The sequence below is a fragment of the Bos indicus genome, chromosome 29 (genome assembly GCF_029378745.1).
Source record: "Bos indicus isolate NIAB-ARS_2022 breed Sahiwal x Tharparkar chromosome 29, NIAB-ARS_B.indTharparkar_mat_pri_1.0, whole genome shotgun sequence".
Taxonomy (NCBI): domain Eukaryota; kingdom Metazoa; phylum Chordata; class Mammalia; order Artiodactyla; family Bovidae; genus Bos; species Bos indicus.
This window is the reverse complement of record NC_091788.1, coordinates 45,858,295-45,874,715: the sequence shown is the minus strand read 5'-3', so window position 1 is coordinate 45,874,715 and position 16,421 is coordinate 45,858,295. Positions and strand designations below refer to the sequence as shown.

The 16,421-nt window shown below is 54.0% G+C and overlaps 2 protein-coding genes across 2 annotated transcripts; one reads left to right on the top strand and one right to left on the bottom strand.

Annotated features, from left to right (window-relative positions):
* Positions 1-1,305: 1,305 nt before the first annotated feature.
* CABP4 (calcium binding protein 4) lies at positions 1,306-10,568 on the bottom strand. Its single transcript, XM_019954513.2, has 6 exons — positions 7,772-10,568; positions 7,358-7,388; positions 7,130-7,273; positions 5,650-5,759; positions 5,180-5,327; positions 1,306-5,065 (listed from the first exon to the last, which is right to left on the bottom strand). The coding sequence occupies exons 1-6, from the start codon at positions 8,147-8,149 to the stop codon at positions 5,037-5,039; spliced, it is 840 nt and encodes a 279-aa protein (XP_019810072.2). The 5' UTR covers positions 8,150-10,568; the 3' UTR covers positions 1,306-5,036.
* On the top strand, positions 8,961-11,579 carry GPR152 (G protein-coupled receptor 152). Its single transcript, XM_019954511.2, has 3 exons — positions 8,961-9,055; positions 10,012-10,032; positions 10,202-11,579. Exons 1-3 carry the CDS (start codon positions 8,961-8,963, stop codon positions 11,577-11,579), a joined length of 1,494 nt encoding a protein of 497 aa, XP_019810070.2.
* The last annotated feature ends 4,842 nt before the right edge of the window (positions 11,580-16,421 follow it).

Sequence of the window (16,421 nt, the reverse complement as noted above, 5' to 3'; positions counted from 1 at the left end):
TTATTTCTGGTCATCCTCCAAGAAAACCGAGGCCCAGAGAGACTGGGTCAGCCAAGGGCAGAGTTAGGAACATAACCCAGAGCTTCTGTGACTTGAGCAGGAGGGGTGTCAGCAAGCCGGTATGGTCCCCAGCTAACCAACTGGCCGAATGAGTGTGGGCCAAGGAGACCCTGTTCGTATTCTTACGTGTTCACAGTCTTCCACCCCTAGTAAAACATGAATGCCACTAAGATGGTACTCGGTCTGACGTGGCCTCTACTGTGTCTGCAGCAGCCAGGACAGTACCTTTAGATTTCTGTGATTTTGTTGAATGAACACCAAGGCCCCTGCTCTCACACCTGATCTGGCCAACCCAGACTTCCCACTCTCAGCCACCAGTCAAGGCACTTTGAGGGGCACCAGTTAGATGCAGGAACTCCTAAACAAGTGATTCTCAAGTTAGCTGGAGTTAAAGGACCAGTTTTCATTTCGAATGTATTATGGACCAATGCTTTAGTAAGATAAAAGCCCACAGTTGTATTACCAGACTAATCAGACAGAAAATTACATTTCAATAGATAGAACAAACACGGTAAAAAAAAAAAAAGTTATAAAAACCATTCATTGAAAGTGGGCAAATTAGCAATTAACGTAGAGTTGTTGCCACGCTCATCATTTTTTGTCACTTCACAGTCTTAAGTGATTCTCTTAGAAGTTTTTCTCTAACCGGAAGTGGTGATTCTCCATAAGACCACCTCGGAGCTTTCCCTGGTGGCCCACTGGTTAAGAAGCCGGCTTCCAGTGCAGGGGATGCGGATCTGATCAGGGAACCAAGACCCCACGTGCTGCGGGGCAACTCTGCTGGTGTGTCACGACTAGACGGAAGGCCAGGCCGTGCAGGAAAGAGCCTCCGTGCTACAACTAAGACCCGGCACAGCCAAAAATAATTTTTTAAAAAAAAGACTATTTCAGGGATCTGCAAGCTATATACCTCACAGGCCCAATATAGCTCCCAACTACGAATGGTTTTCACATTTTTGTAATGGCTGGGAAAACAGCCAAAGGATAATAAGCTTTTGTGACACAAAGAAGTTTATGAAATTCAAATTTTGGTGTCAGTAAGTTGCATTCAATTAATTATTATTTGTCAAATTCCCTACACAGCCACACTTGTATATTGACTTTGGCTGCTCAGCCATACAAACTACTATAAAGAGCAACGGAAATCATATGGTCCGCAAAGCCTAAACTCTACTATCTGGCCCTTCATGGAAGAAGGATGCCAACCCTTGGTTCATATGAACATGTCGACAGAACACTGAATCGCAAGGTTTAAAGTTTTAATGTGACCAATGTGCTTGATCTTTGCTAGTTGTTTATGTAATCCAAGTTGGACTGACAGCAACACCATCCTCAGGAAATAATGAATCTCCAAACTCTAAATATGATTTCTTTTTAGTTGGAAAGTGCATTAATAGTTGCACGCAGCTTTAGAACATTAGATTTCCTTAGTGAATTGTAATTCCACTCACCCCTGACGCTTTTACCCGCCATAGTCCACTTTGTAGTCGCACTAGCTTTCTTTTGGTTAATTCTCTCCTTGTCAATCTTTTTTCCAAGCTGTCAGCTTCAGCCTTTCAGTTGGCATTATGCTTTGAATGTGTCTCTTATATGTGCACTCAGCTATGGGGAAGAGCCTGGGTATCTGCCTATTGAGATCTGCTCTCTGCCCTTGTAGTAGAACCTCTGGTTTCTAGCTGGGTACAAGGTCCCCCAAAATAAAGACTGCATTTCCCAGCATCCTTTGCAACCAGCTGTCCCAGCTGCAGGGCCCTGGGGGTATAAGTGCTTCAGACTGATCGCTCCCTTTCTTGTTTCTGCTCCCATTCCGTCAGGTGGGAAACCAACAAATGTGGCTACACCCTCAGAATGGCAGAGCAGCCAGCAGAAGCAGCCTAAGTGCCTGAGGGCCATACAGCTGGATTTCAACCAAGACTCTTCCTGGGAGGGAAATAAATGTCCATCCAGTTTAAGGCGTTGTTATTTGGGGTCTCCATCACTTACAGGGACCCTAGTCTAATACTGATGTTTCCTTCTGGGACTGAAACTCCAACTTTTAACCAAAAAAAAACATAACTTGCTTATACTTATTGTAATTTTTTTAAGATTTCTACCTTCTGTTTTAATGTTTTCTGTAGATTTTTCTTTGCTTTTTCCCCCTCTTTCCCAGACTTCTACTAGCTTAGTCAAGAATTTTTCACTTTCTCCATTTTCCTCCTCTATTGATTAAACTGTTGAGAACGGAACATTCAACCTCTATTTCTGTTATATTGGTGGTTACCCTTACATGATTAACAAAATCTCAATGAATCTTCCTACTCTAGGAAAAACAAGAAAAAGATTTCAGCATATCTAAAATATTCTTTCCTATCTTCCATTTTATTTTTGTCTAATTTTTAGTCCCTCCTTGTTTTAAAATCCGCCAAATTATTTTTTTTTATATAGTTCTTCTTTAGAGCTACCAGTACGTTTACTGGTTTCTTTCCTGACTATTATTTAGTACACACTCTGCCTTGAATTTTCTTCTCACTGAAGCCATCCCTTCAACAAGAGTTTGTGGGTGGGAAACCCTTTCTGCCTTGTGTTGTTGAAAAAAGTTTATAGTTCATCTTCATTCTTGAATAAGATGAGCTAAGTGTAGGCTTCTTAGCAGGCACTTCTTTTTCTTCTGCACGCTGAACAATTTATTCCATTTTCCTCTTGCGTCTACTGTTGTCAATGAAAAAAAAAGTCTTTGGAGAGTCTAGCTGCTAATCTTGGTAAGTAATCTGACTTCCCTCTTGAGTTGTTTACAAGATTTTCCTTTTGTATTCTGCAGTTTCACTGGGATGCATCTAGATATACATTTCCTTTTATTTATCCTCCGGCTCCAATGTGCTCCTTCAGTCTGGGCCCTTGTCTTTGTGGAAGTCTTTATGGAAAAATTTGAACCATCATCTCTTTGAATATTGCCTCATGCCCATTTTCTACATTTTCTTCTTCTGGGACTCCTAATGACTGTGGTTGTTGTTGTTTGGTAGCTAAGCTGTGTCTGACTCTTTGCAACCCCATGGACTGCACTTCCTGTCCTTCACCCCATAGACTGCACTTCCTCTCCTCCACACCAGGCTTCCCTGTCCTTCACTGTCTCCTGGGGTTTGCTCAAACTCACGTCGACTGAGTCAGCAACACCATCCAAACATCTCATCTTCTGTTGCCCCCTTTTCCTCTTGCCCTCAATTTTTCCCAGCATCAGGGTCTTTTCCAGTGAGTCAGCTCTTCACATCAGGTGGCCAAAGTATTGGAGCTTCAGCTACAGCATCAGTCCTTCCAGTGAATATTCAGGGTTGATTTCCTTTAGGATCGACTGGTTTGATCTCCTTGTAGTCCAAGGGACTTTCAAGAGTCTTCTCCAACACCACAGTTTGAAAGCATCAATTCTTTGGCTCTCAGTCTTCTTTACGGTCCAGCTCTCACATTCATACATGACGACTGGAAAGACCATAGCTTTGACCATACAGACTTGTGTCGGCAAAGTAATGTCTTTGCTTTTTAATACAATGTCTGGGTTTGTCATAACTTTTCTTCCAAGGAGCAAGTGTCTTTTAATTTCATGACTGCAGTCACCATCCACATTGATTTTGGAGCCCAAGAAAATAAAATCCGCCACTGTTTCCATTTTTGCCACATCTATTTGCCATGAAATGATGGGACTGGATGCCACGATCTTTGTTTTTTGAATGTTGAGTTTTAAGCCAGCTTGTTCACTCTACTCTTTCACCTAACTTTTAACTGCTCGTTAATATTTCCTGTCATTCATTCCAGTTCATTAATGTTTTCTTAAATTGTGTCCAATCTGTTTAATTTATCCCTTGATTTTTTTTTTTCATTCCAATGGCCATATCCTCTATTTTTAGATGTTCTATTGGGTTATTTTTTTTTAACCTTTCTATTCAGTTTTCATACCGTGCTGTTTCGGACGAGGGTCTCTCTTGTTTATTTTGCCTCAATTTTGTTTGTTTTTGTGCTTACTTCATGGTCTCTTTTAGAGTGTTTTATGACTTCCGCTTTGGAGCGCTGACTCTCCTGTTTACTGCGTCTGCTGTGTCTCCCTCATGGTGATTTGCTTCCTTATGTGAATTGTCACCCTTTGTCATGAGTTCATCTTCAGAAGTGACAGGGGTGTTTGGGTTTTTTTTTAAAGGGTATGTGCCCTGGGTTGAAAGAGTGTCTTTCTCAGCAGTTTTTTGTTTTTTTCCTATTTCTTCTGCTTTTCACACCACAGAGATAGACCACACTCCTGCTTGACATGCAGACCTGAGTTTCAGGTTCACTGGGGTAACTTTTTCCACTCAAGGTTGAACATCTGCACCTTGTCACTTTCTCAGGCTTGTGGGTAGCAGTATATTTTGGCCCCCTTTTCAAGAACAAGGTAGCCTGTTGAGACCCTGGAATGTACGGAGTTCATGTCCTGCTCCCCAGTCTCTTACAGGTCTCTCCTGGGTGTCTGAGCCCAGACTCCTGAACCTCTCCACCCCTGAAGCCCCCATAGCCTCTGATTCCTCCCACCACCCAGCTTTGGATTTTCTCTTTGTCTCTGGTACCTGGGATCATCCCTGTCTTTCAAGTTGAACTTAAAATTTTTTTTTTCCACGTATAAGGAATGAGAGGAGTCCAGCCACCTTTCTCAGTTCCCCATTTTACCAGAACCACCCCCTACACTGCCCCATCTCTGAATGCTGCTGATGGCAGGGAGCTCCCTACCTCCCAAGGGGCTGGAGAGAGTCAAACCTTGTCACACTAGGGAATGACGGGCAGTTTAGGGCAGGTTTCATCCAGGCCACTCGGATGGAAGGGAGGCCAGGATGAGGGTGGGCAGGTGACATCACAAGCCAGCTCTCCAGCCAGAGGTTGTCAGAGCAGAAACCCGGGGGGCTGCTGGGTCTCTTTCATCCTGGGGCCTCCCGGGGAGGACGTGCATCATGAACCTTGCTGGTGTGTCTGGGGCCAGAGGAGCCTTAGTGGCGGGACAGCATCATCACGAACTCTGCAGGAGAGAAGGGGTGGGGCTTGAGCCGGTCCAGGTCAGCGATCCCAGGAGGCACTGGGCTCGGCCCAGGAGCCAGAGGGATCGGGCTTGGTCTGGGAGGAGGAGGCTCACCGTTAAAGTCCACGGTGCCATCCCCATTGAGATCCACTTCTTGGAGCATCTCGTCCAGCTCAGGACCCACCAGTGGCTCCCCCAGCAGAGCCGGTGCTGCCTCCCGCAACTCTGCCACAGTGATCCGCCCATCCCTGTCCCTGTCAAACTGCGATTCCGGCAGAAGTCAGCCCTCCTACCCTCTTCCTTCGCCCGCCACCACCTTGCCTGGACACCCCCACTTCCTCCATCCAAACCCTCCTCCTCCTCCCAGACTGAGGCCATGAACCCCCTGCCCCCAGGGAAGTCCTCCTGGGTAGACCCCCCAGTGGGGAGTGAACCAAACCCTCTCTGACCCCCTTCCCAGTCCTAGTCCCACCAGCTGCAGGGCTTGGGGCCTCCAGAGGCTGAGGCTCCCAGTCTCCCCTGAGGCCAGTAAGGATGCCACCCAGAACCCACCCACCCACCAGCCCCCCAGGGGGTCCCCACACCTCGCGGAAGGCAATTCGCAGCTCCCGCAGCCCCAGCATGTGCGCCGTCTCCTCCCTCAGCTTTGGGCCCATCATCTCCACGAACTCCTCAAAGTCCACGCGGCCACCCACTGCAGACCCAGGCAGAAGGTCACAGTGGTGAGGACTGGGGCCCAAGGAGGGACCCCAGCCCCTCACCTGCTCTGCGTCCAGGAAAGATACCAGCTTCCATGTCCCCAGGGGTAGGAGGCTGAAGCCTGGGGCTCTGCTGGGGGCAAGATGTTCCAGGGCTCTCAGTGAAGCACCAGATTTGGGGGACTGAGACCAGGCTGGGGAACCAGACAGCCCCGGGTTCAAAGCCTGGCTCTCCCACTGATGCTGTGACCTCAGATGACTCGCTGGACCTGCCTCCCCATTGGAGGACAGAGTGCTATTGCGGTTGGAGTTCATGACTGTAAAGTGCTGGAACCCCACAGGTAGCAGTAAAAACACCTTAGAAGCATACACCAGTAGTCCCTGGATTCTAAGGGGCCATCAATTATAAAGAGCAACAATGGGTCCATGAATAGCTTCGGGAGAAAGAAAGAGGCATGACACTAAATAGTCACATCAATTGTAAATCACATCCCATTTTGGGAACTGTAAGGGGAAAAAAATTGCTGATGTCTTGGGATGAAAGGAACCTGATATTTGATAAATCAGCTGTGGTGTTCGAGAAGACTCTTGATAGTCCCTTGGACTGCAAGGAGATCCAACCAGTCAGGATATCAGTCCTGAATATTCGTTGGAAGGACTGATGCTGAAATTGCAATGCTTTGGCCACCTGATGCAAAGAGCTAACTCATTGGAAAAGACCCTGATGCTGGGAAAGATTAAAGGCGGGAGGAGAAGGGGACAACAGAGGATGAAATGGTTGGATGGCATCACCGACACGATGGACATGAGTTTGAATAAGCTCCAGGAGTTGGTGATGGACAAGGAAGCCTGGTGTGCTGCAGTTCATGGGGTCGCAAAGAGTCGGACACGACTGAGCAACTGAACTGAACTGATACTCACACAAGGGCTGCCCGTCAGACATTTAATCGCCAAGAGTGGCCAGGGTTCTGTCCCGCTCGGCCTCACCGACAAACCTTAAAAGACTTTTCAGGATGATCAAAGAGAGGCAGAGACAGCCCAGGTGGCTGGTACCAGCACGGACCGTTTTATCTCAGTCAGAGACGGGGGTCCCCAACCTGAGTCCCGCGAGCCTCTCGTGGATCACCCGGTGCCTTCTTAGTCCCCCTACCCTCCGTGTCCTGGGGCCAATGTCATCAAACTGTCCTGGAAACTGCCACCCCACCGCCCTCACTCCACCATCACCCCTGTCTGAGTGCCAGAGCCACCGCCCAACACCCCCTCGGTTCCGGGAACTTTGAGGCTGGGAAAGGACCCCGGCGGCAAAGCCAGGTGGCTCCGCCCACCCGCCCCGCCCCACCCGGGGGAGGCGGGGTCAAGCACTGACTCCGCATCTTGACGTGCTGGGAGACCTCGATGAGCTCCATCTCGGTGGGCATGTAGCCCAGCGTCCGCATGCACTCGCCCAGGTCCCGGTAGCCGATATAACCGTCGTGGTCCGTGTCAAACTCCTCGAAGGCGGCCTGAAGCTCTGCAGGGGAGGGAGGTCAGGCTCAGGCAGCCAGCCAGGCTCTGAGACACCTCCCACCCGCCGCTCCCAGGGAGGGCCACTCACCATCCAGCTCCTCGGGGCCCAACTCTCGGTCCTGCAGGGGCATAGACCAGCATGTCCCCGGGGCCAGTCGGGGCTCTGGCCAGCCTTCCTCCTCCAGCCCCGGGCCACAGTGGCCTGGGCAGGGCCCGTCCCACAAGGGCAGGAGAAGGCAGCTGAAGTCCCAGGAGAAGAGTTGACCCCCTTCCTGCTCCTGGGGACCCTGAGCTGCCACAGACCCTTGGGTTAATGGTCTAGCTCCACCCATTGCCCAGGCTGCCCCCCAACTGCAGAAACTCTGCCCCCACAGTCCAGCTCTTGAGTCTGGAGCAGAAACTGGAGGAGGCCTGAGTATTAGGGGAAGGGTGGGCTGAACCTGAGCCCATGAGTCCCAACCCCACCCCCAGGCACCCCAACCCTGGGTCGGGCCCACCTGACCTTCCCAAAGATGCGGTTGAGCAGGGGCCCGTACATCCTCTGAGCAGCATCGTGCTGGGGGCCAGGACGGTGCCGGTGGGACTGGCGACGAGGGGCCAGCCCAGAGGCCGAGGGGACGGGCCCCTCCTGCCCTTCTCTGGTCCTGGAGGGGTTCTTGCTGCTCCCCGGGGCCTCGGGGCCCTGCATGGGGGTCTGCTCCCCAGAGCTGCTGGGGCCCTTCCGGGACCCTCGGAGCCCCTTCTCCCTCTTGCTGCTTCTCTTCCTCATCAAGGGGGGCCCCTCAGCACCACTACTGGAAGCCAGGACCTCCACAGGGGGCTTCTGTGGTCTGGGGGCCGGGTCTGGGCCATGCCGCCCCCTCCCCTGCTCTTCGGCCATGTGGAGAGGGGTGACAGGGTTCAGAGAAGCGGCACCAGGGAGCACCCCTACTTCTCAGGACCCATAAAGCTGCTTATGCTCTGCCACCCCGAGGGCTGATGACCAGGGATCGGGCCTTGAGGGGGATTAGGGTAAGTGAGTCAGGCAGCCCAGGCCCTAATCCCGTCCTCTGCCTGCGGGTGGCCAGATCAGCAGAGCAGATCAGTCAAGGGAACCATCCTCAGCAACACAGGTGCCAGGACAGAGTGGCCACAGTGAGCCTCGGACTCCGGCTCTGCCACTCATGAGCTGGGAGACCCAGCAGACTCACCTCTCTAAGTCTCAGTTGCCTCATCTATAAAATGGGAGCAGTATTGCTGAAGCGTCAGAGAGCCCAGTTGTCTGACATGAGCAGGACTCAGCTACCAAAGGACACAGGGAAGCATCTCAGGCAGGAGGAAGAGTGTGCACAAAGGTGGGAGGTGGGGGAGAGGACAAATGACCCCTCTGTGGGCGACCTCCTGACCGGAGCAGGGTGTGTGAAAGGAAGGAAGAGAGGCCAGATCATAGGGGCTTGGAATCCCGGGTGATTGAGGGTCACGGGGGTGACATCAGAGGAGGCGCACCCTGGGGGACCCAGAGCCTGCTCTGAGCTGGGGGGGCCCAGGCCGAGGGCTTTCGGCCATCTGGCCCTGTCAAGGATAGGGGGGCCTGGCTGGTCACTTGGCCCCACTGGGCTGGGGTTAGGGTTTCCCCAGCGAGCAGCCCCATGAAAGATTGATGTCCTCTTAGCTTGAGTTTCATGCCAGCAGCCTGAGTGCCGCCGGGCACCATGCAGCAGGCCCCGGCGTGGGGCTGTGTGGACGACTGGACCTCTGAGCAGGCAGACACCCCTGCTCCTTCCAGCCAGCGGCCTGCACCTCACAGGTAAGCCAGGCCTCGCCAGTTGGAGCCTCAGTGGTTGCCCTGGGCTCTGACCCAGTAAGGACTGGAGCTTGCAGAGTGGGGTCTGCCTGAGTAAGGGCCCTGGGGGTGGGGAGACCACAGGCTAAAGGTCAAATGGCTTGAGCTATGAGCCACAGGCGGGACCCAGGCTTTCCGGGACATCTGGTTTTTCCACCTCAGAGGGAGCCTCTCTCCCCCCACTAAGGAGGTAGGGTGAGGGCAGCAGGCTTCTTGGGACTCAGCCCCCCTCATCCTCATCACGCTGCTGAGCCCCTTACCCCCTTTTCTAATGAGTAACCCCGGGGGGACAAGGGAGCCCCCCCCCCAGACTCCCTGTCCACTCTTGAGCCCAGGGGACCCTAAGCCTTTCCCTTTGGAATCTTTCTGTTTGTTTGTTTTGGCTGCACCACGTGGCTTGCAGAATCCTAGTCTCCCTACCAGGTACTGAACCCCTGTCCCCTGCGATGAAAGCGTAGATCTTTAACCATTGGACCACCAAGGAAGTCTGAATCTCAAAATCTTGAAACCAGGATACGGACAAAAAGGGAGCCTGCAATGCTTTGACCATTTGGGGTTGTTTTGTTTTGGCCGCACCATGCAGCTTGAGGGATCAGTCCCCCCACCAGGGACTGAACCCAAGCCCACAGCAGGGAAAGGCCAGGTCCTAATCAGTGGACCACTAGGGATTTCCCAAGTGGTTTTTAAACTGTGTTCCCTGGAGTTCTGAGGGTGCTCTCCCTCCTTTAACACACCCTTTTAGCTCACATAGGAGTTCTGCTATAGTATCTTATTGAAATGAATTTGAAAGCCTCTGGTTTGGTCTGCGTGGATGCAGCGGGATTCTGGGCAGCAAAATAATTAGAGTCCTGGTGCCCACATTCCTGTCTCAGACCGTGCATAAGTCACCTTCCTCTGCACCTTTCTCTGCTTACCTGTAGGATGGATTGCAGGAAGACTAGGTAAGGTAATCTCTTTAAAGTCCCTGGCAAAGGTTAACCACCCCAAAGGTGATGATGATGGCCCAGAGAGGGACAGCGACTTTCACAGAGATGCTCAGCTTCCTCTCTCTCCTTTTCAGTCATTCATGCCTTCATTGATTCACCAGGTGCCCACTCCATGTCCAGTAAGACACTGGGGACCCCAGATAGACACTGCTATGGAAGCCAGCCTGGGCGCCCCCGGCCGCTGGCCCCGCACAGAGCTCGACGATGAGGACTACCCACAGGGTGGCTGGGACACGGTCTTCCTGGTGGCCCTGCTGCTCCTGGGGCTGCCAGCCAACGGGCTCATGGCGTGGCTGGCTGGCTCGCAGGCCCGGCAGGGCGCAGGCACGCGGCTCGCTCTGCTCCTGCTCAGCCTGGCTCTCTCTGACTTCCTGTTCCTGGCAGCAGCGGCCTTCCAGATCATGGAGATCCAGCATGGCGGGCACTGGCCACTGGGGACGGCCGCCTGCCGCTTCTACTATTTCCTCTGGGGGGTGTCCTATTCCTCTGGCCTCTTCCTGCTGGCCACCCTCAGCCTGGACCGCTGCCTGCTGGCGCTGTGCCCTCGCTGGTACCCTGGGCGCCGCCCAGCCCGCCTGCCCCTCTGGGTCTGTGCCGGGGTCTGGGTGCTGGCCACCCTCTTCAGTGTGCCCTGGCTGGTCTTCCCCGAGGCCGCCGTCTGGTGGTATGACCTGGTCATCTGCCTGGACTTCTGGGACAGCGAGGAGCTGCCGCTGCGGATGCTGGAGATCCTGGGGGGCTTCCTTCCTTTCCTCGTGCTGGTCGTCTGCCACGTGCTCACCCAGGCTGCCGCCTGCCGGCCCTGCCGCCGCCAGCCTGGGGCCCCGGCCTGCCGCGGCTTCGCCCGTGTGGCCAAGACCATTCTGTCAGCCTACGTGGTCCTGCGGCTGCCCTACCAGCTGGCGCAGCTGCTGTACCTGGCCTTCCTGTGGGACTTCTACCCCGGCTACCTGCTCTGGGAGGCCCTGGTCTACTCTGACTACCTGATCCTGCTCAACAGCTGTCTCAGTCCCTTCCTCTGCCTCCTGGCCAGCACCGACCTCCGGGCCCTGCTGCGTGCCATGCTCGCCTCCTTTGCAGCCGCTCTCTGTGAGGAGAGGCCGGGCAGCTTCATGCCAGCTGACCCACAGACCCAGGTGGACTCTGGGGATCAGACGGTACCAGGGCCAGTGGCTGAGGCCGAGCCACAGGTGAACCCCACGGCCCAGCCACAAGTAAACCCCGAGGCCAAGCAACAGGCGAACCCCGCGGCCCAGCCACAGGAGGACGACGAGGGCCCACCCCAGCCGGATTCTGGGGCCCAGTCACAGGCAAGCCCCAAGGCCCAGCCTCCCGGGCCCACTACCAGCTCAGCCCCCAGTGCCTGTGAGGAAGCTTCCTCTACCCCAGCCATGGATTCCACCCTAGAGGCCCCCATGAACCCAGCCACGCCTGCTGCCTCTGAGGGAGAAGGCCCCAGCGGCGCTCCCCGAGAAGAGGCCCCAGGCGCAGGCCCCACATGAGGGCTCGGGAAAGTCCAGGCCTGCCAGGACAGCAGAAAAGCCGGGGGAGACGGAGGAACCAGCCCGTCAGAGAGGAGGACGGGTACCTCGGGGGAAGTTCGCGTGGAAAACCCCTACCGAGTCCCTTGGGCCTGGCAGATGGGGCTTGGGAGACATGAACATGAAGCAGCCAAAATCCCGTACAGTTTGTTGAATGTCACGTCCCTGGTCCCAGCAAGCTCTTGCAGACTTGGCCCCCACACAGTGGCCCAGCACCGCCCCCCAAGCTACCACAGGTGATGGTGTCCTGTGGGTTCGGCTCTCCGATGCCCCCCAGACCCCACGGACAGCCTTCTCCTTAGCCTCGGTCCTGCAGGAGAAGGATGGGCAGGGCTACTTCCCCAGGCTTGATCCGACCTTCACTCGATCCTTCCCTCCCTGCCCTCCTCCCTATCCCGACCTCTCACCTGGATACAAGGAGCCCAGGAGGAAGTCCCTAAAGAGAAGGGAGGAATGCAGGAGCCATCGGGAGCCTGGGGCCTTAGCGGCCCACAAGCGGACTTGGCAGCCTTCTCCTCCAATCCCCTACCCCAACAGGCAGTGAGGCTGGGGCCCGACTTCCTTCAGCAAAGTGATGAGCACAGAGGCAAGAGCGAACAAGACTGGATTCCAATCCAGCTCCGGGTGACTCTGGACAAGCCGCTTCACCCCCTGAGCTCCTGTTGCATCTGGCATCGTGAGGATTAAATGAGAAGGTGTGTGAGGTGCTGGCAGGAACTGGCACACAGAAGGGGCTCAGTGAACAGATGCTTCGTAGACATCCAGGGATGCAGGGGCTGGGGATGATGGAAGGAGGGGGCACCTGGCCAGAGCACCTGGGATCCTGTGAGCTTCTGGGCAGATCAGCTGTGCCCATGACCAGCTCTGGGCTGCAGACGGCCAGGTGGCCTGAGAGAGCTTGGGGCCACCTCTGTGCCTTGGGCAGCTCCAGGGGACTTCAAGGTCTGCTACGTTTGAGGGTTCAGTGAGTGTTCACCTGCCCACTCCCCACCATGGAGGAGGCACAGAGTGCCCTGGTCCTGCCTCTGCCTCAGCCCCTTCCACGCTCTCAGCCCAGATGCAGAGATGGGAAGATGTCCCAGCAGAGAACTCTGGGACCAGTGGTTCCAGGGACAGCACAGGCCCCTTGGAGGTCACACGGTGTCTCCAAGCAGAGCCGGCCTCTTCCGTCTCCAGCTGCAGACCCTGCAAGAAAAACTAGGAAGTGCTAAAGGTCTATTTTCAGACTCCCCCACCCCACTTCCTTTTCATACCCATTACTCTCTCCTGGCACTCACCCCACCCAGCTTTCTCTCAGTCCCTGGGGTTCTAAAACCATGAACTCTGTCTCCTTTCACCCCACCCCCTAACACCCTTTCCCTGAAGCTCAGCACTGTGACCTTTAGAAGCTGAGGGGTGCTCTTACCAGTAGGTGTAAAGGTTAATGACCTTTTAAGTGCTACCCTTCCCAGCAGTGCTTGCTACAAAGGCAGGCTGAAGTGGTTCAGTAAGATCTGGGTTCTGGTTCCCAGGCCTGTCTTTGCCTCAGTTTCCTCCTCTGTAAAATGGGGTGATAATGTTCCCTTTGCAAATTTGGCTGTTGTGATCATTAGCCAGACCCAGGGATGGAAGCAGGCTGGGTGCTGGTGATGGTGATACCAGCAGCATAATCATAGTATTTCCTGGAATTCTGGCCACCGAAGCTGGTGGGAGAGAGATTTCTGGACAGGCACAAATTTGTTGAATTCATTCATTCAGCAAATATTTATCAAGCACTTGTCAAGTACTTTTCCAGCCAGCCTTCCATTTTGAATGGGATTAGGGCATGGTCTCCAATGTCCCTCAGAGGTCGTTTGAATCCTGGTTTGCCACGATTCACCAGGGGTGTGATCCTCAGCAAGGCTCTTGGCCTCTTTGAGACTCAGTTTCCTCATCTGTACAATGGGGATCATAATAATGGTTCCATTTTCTCAGTGTTAATCCCTGTGAAGTTCAAAGATCCTTGCCTGGCACAGAGTAAGTGCTTAATAATTGTTAGCCATTAGTTTGATTATGCCAGTGGGCATCCCCGGGCCTCACTGAGACCCAGGACAGTGCAGACCCACCAGAGCCCATGTGGCAGCATCCTGCCCACCAGGCATTGCCCCCACCACCACACAGCCTCCTCCTCCACTTTCCAAATGTTTTCACACTCCCCACCCACTTGGACTTGTACACTTCCTGAGGGCAGGGTCTGTACTATGGACCCTTCGCAGAGTACCCCTCCTCCTTCTCCCAGGTAGGGATCCTAAAGCCTTTCCATATGACAGGCAGATCAGGGATTAAATCCTCAGTGCCAGCCACCTGGCTTCAACTCTGGTCCATTCTCCTAACCCCACCTCTTGGAGAATCCCTCCTTCAAGGTCCCAAGAGGGACCCCCCACTCATAATGGGTACTTGCTATCCAGGAGAAAGAGCAGCATCATGAAGGGTTTTGTGAGATAAAGAGGAGTTCTCCTGCTAGCCCACAAAGGAGGGTTTTGTACTGGAGGAAACATGCACCCCCAAGGCCAGAGGGGGTGAAAGGAGGGCCTACCCCCCACATTCCACAGCCCCTCCACCTCACGCCTAACACACTCATGGGCTGGGCTCCTGTGGCCCATTGGAAGACTCCTGCCTCTGCAGGTGAGAGACACACTTCCCTCTCCTTCATAGGGACCAGACGTGGACTCTGAGAGCTGTAAATATGAACATTTTTCAATTACGCATTCAGAGCTGCTGTTCATTCGTTCATTCAATGTACATTAATTGAACACAGACTGTGTGCCAGGGCTTGTTCTAGGTACTGGGGATCCAGAGAGAAACAAGGCCAAGTGTGGCCCTCAATTTGCTGACATCTTAGTGGGACGAGGCAGACAAACAGCAAATACACTGATAATTAGGGAATTCCCTGGCAGTCCAGTGGCTAGGACTCTCAGTTTAACTGCTGACAGTGTGGATTTGATTCCTTATCAGGGAACTAAGATCCCACAAGCTTCTCAGTGCAGCCAAAAATAAAAAATAAATGAAAGCAAATATATAATAGTTACATAATATAACACAATGTAGTCATTAAGAACATACCGGGGGAACAAGTAAGGACCAGAGAGTGATGGGTGAGGGGGATGGTCAGGGAGGGCCCTCAGAGAAGACGTTTGAGCTGAGACCTGGAGGAAGCGAGGGATGGAGCCTTTTCAAGAGGATGGTCAGGGAGGGCCCTCAGAGAAGACATTTGAGCTGAGACCTGGAGGAAGCGAGGGATGGAGCCTTTTCAAGATGGGGGGTGAGGAGAATTTCCAGATGGAAGGAACAGGATGTGCCAAGGCCCTGGGGTGGGAAGGAAGGTGGTAATATTGCAGGGATAGGAGAGTCAGTGTCACTGAACCACGTGCACAGGGAGGATGGAAGATAGTAACAGGTGGAGGAGGGGCAATGACCGTGGGGGTTGCATCAAGTGGTGAGGAAGGGCAGGGTGAGGGGTCGGGGATCTGGTGTGGGCTTTAGTCAGGCCCCTGACTATTGCCTGGGGGGACATGATGGAGAAGGAAGTTTCGTGACTGCCTTCTCTCTTCCAAGCCTCCCACACTCTGTCCTGCGCTGGAAGGACTGGCCTGTCCTAGGAGATATGGAGCAGTGGGAAAGGCAAGGGCTTTGGCATCAAACAGAGACTGAATACCCGATTGGAGGATGCAGATCCTGCCTGTGGGACTTACAGGGACACCTAAGCCTCCCACTGGAAAAGCCCCTGATGCTGGGAAAGATTGAAGGCAGGAGGAGAAGGGGATGACAGAGGATGAGATGGTTGGATGGCATCACTGACTTAATGGATATGAGTTTGAGTAAACTCCGGGAGTTGGCAATGGACAGGGAGGCCTGGCGTGCTGCAGTCCACAGGATCACAAAGAGTCGGACACGACTGAGCGACTGAACTGAAGCCTCCCAGGGTGGGAAAGGGATGGGTAGATCGGGGAGGCCAGTCTCAAGAACTGGCCAGGAGGAGGGAGGGGTCTGTGGCCAAACTTCCAGGCTTCGCAGGGAGGTGGCTGAGGAAAGGAGGGAAGGTGTGAGGGGTCTGCAGGTCATAGCACTATTTCTCTTTTCAGTAAGGAGGCTGGGCAGGACCCAAAGGTGTGCACCAGGAAGAATGGGAGGGCTGGGTCTTCCACCCGCCTCATAAAACACCGCTGTTTTATTTACATTGTACCAAGAGGAGGTACCTTTGTAACTTAAGAGGCACATGAATATATTGTCCTTCAGTCTCGAAGTCTTGTCCGACTCTGGCTTTGCCACCCAATGGACTGCAGCACGCCAGGCTTCCCTGTCCTTCACCATCTCCCGAGTTATCTCATGAGTTTGCTCAAACTCATGTCCATTGAGTCGGTGATGCCATCCAATCGTCTCATCCTCTGTCGCCCCTCCTCCCCCTGCCCTCAATCTTTCCCAGCATCAGGGTATATTTTGGAGTCAAGGTGGACTCCATCGGGAAGTACTCACTGAAGTGGGGGACTGGGAGGGCGGGGCTGCACCCGACCCTGGCGACTCCCGAGGAGGCCGACAAGAGGAGCAAGAAGAGAAACCGGCAGTCTGCGGCCAGGCTGCACCACTCCGGCCCCATCTTCATCCCGGCTCCTGCCCCTAGGCCCTAGAGGGACCCGGGGGTCCGAGGGGCGGGGCTCGCCCAGGCCCCGCCCAGGCCCCGCCCCGGTGCCCCTGGAGTCTTCGGCCCCCGCGCTCCTCGTGCTCCTGGCCACCAGGCTCCTGCCTGCAGCCTCCAGCTCCGCCCTTCCACGCGTGACCTCGGCCCCG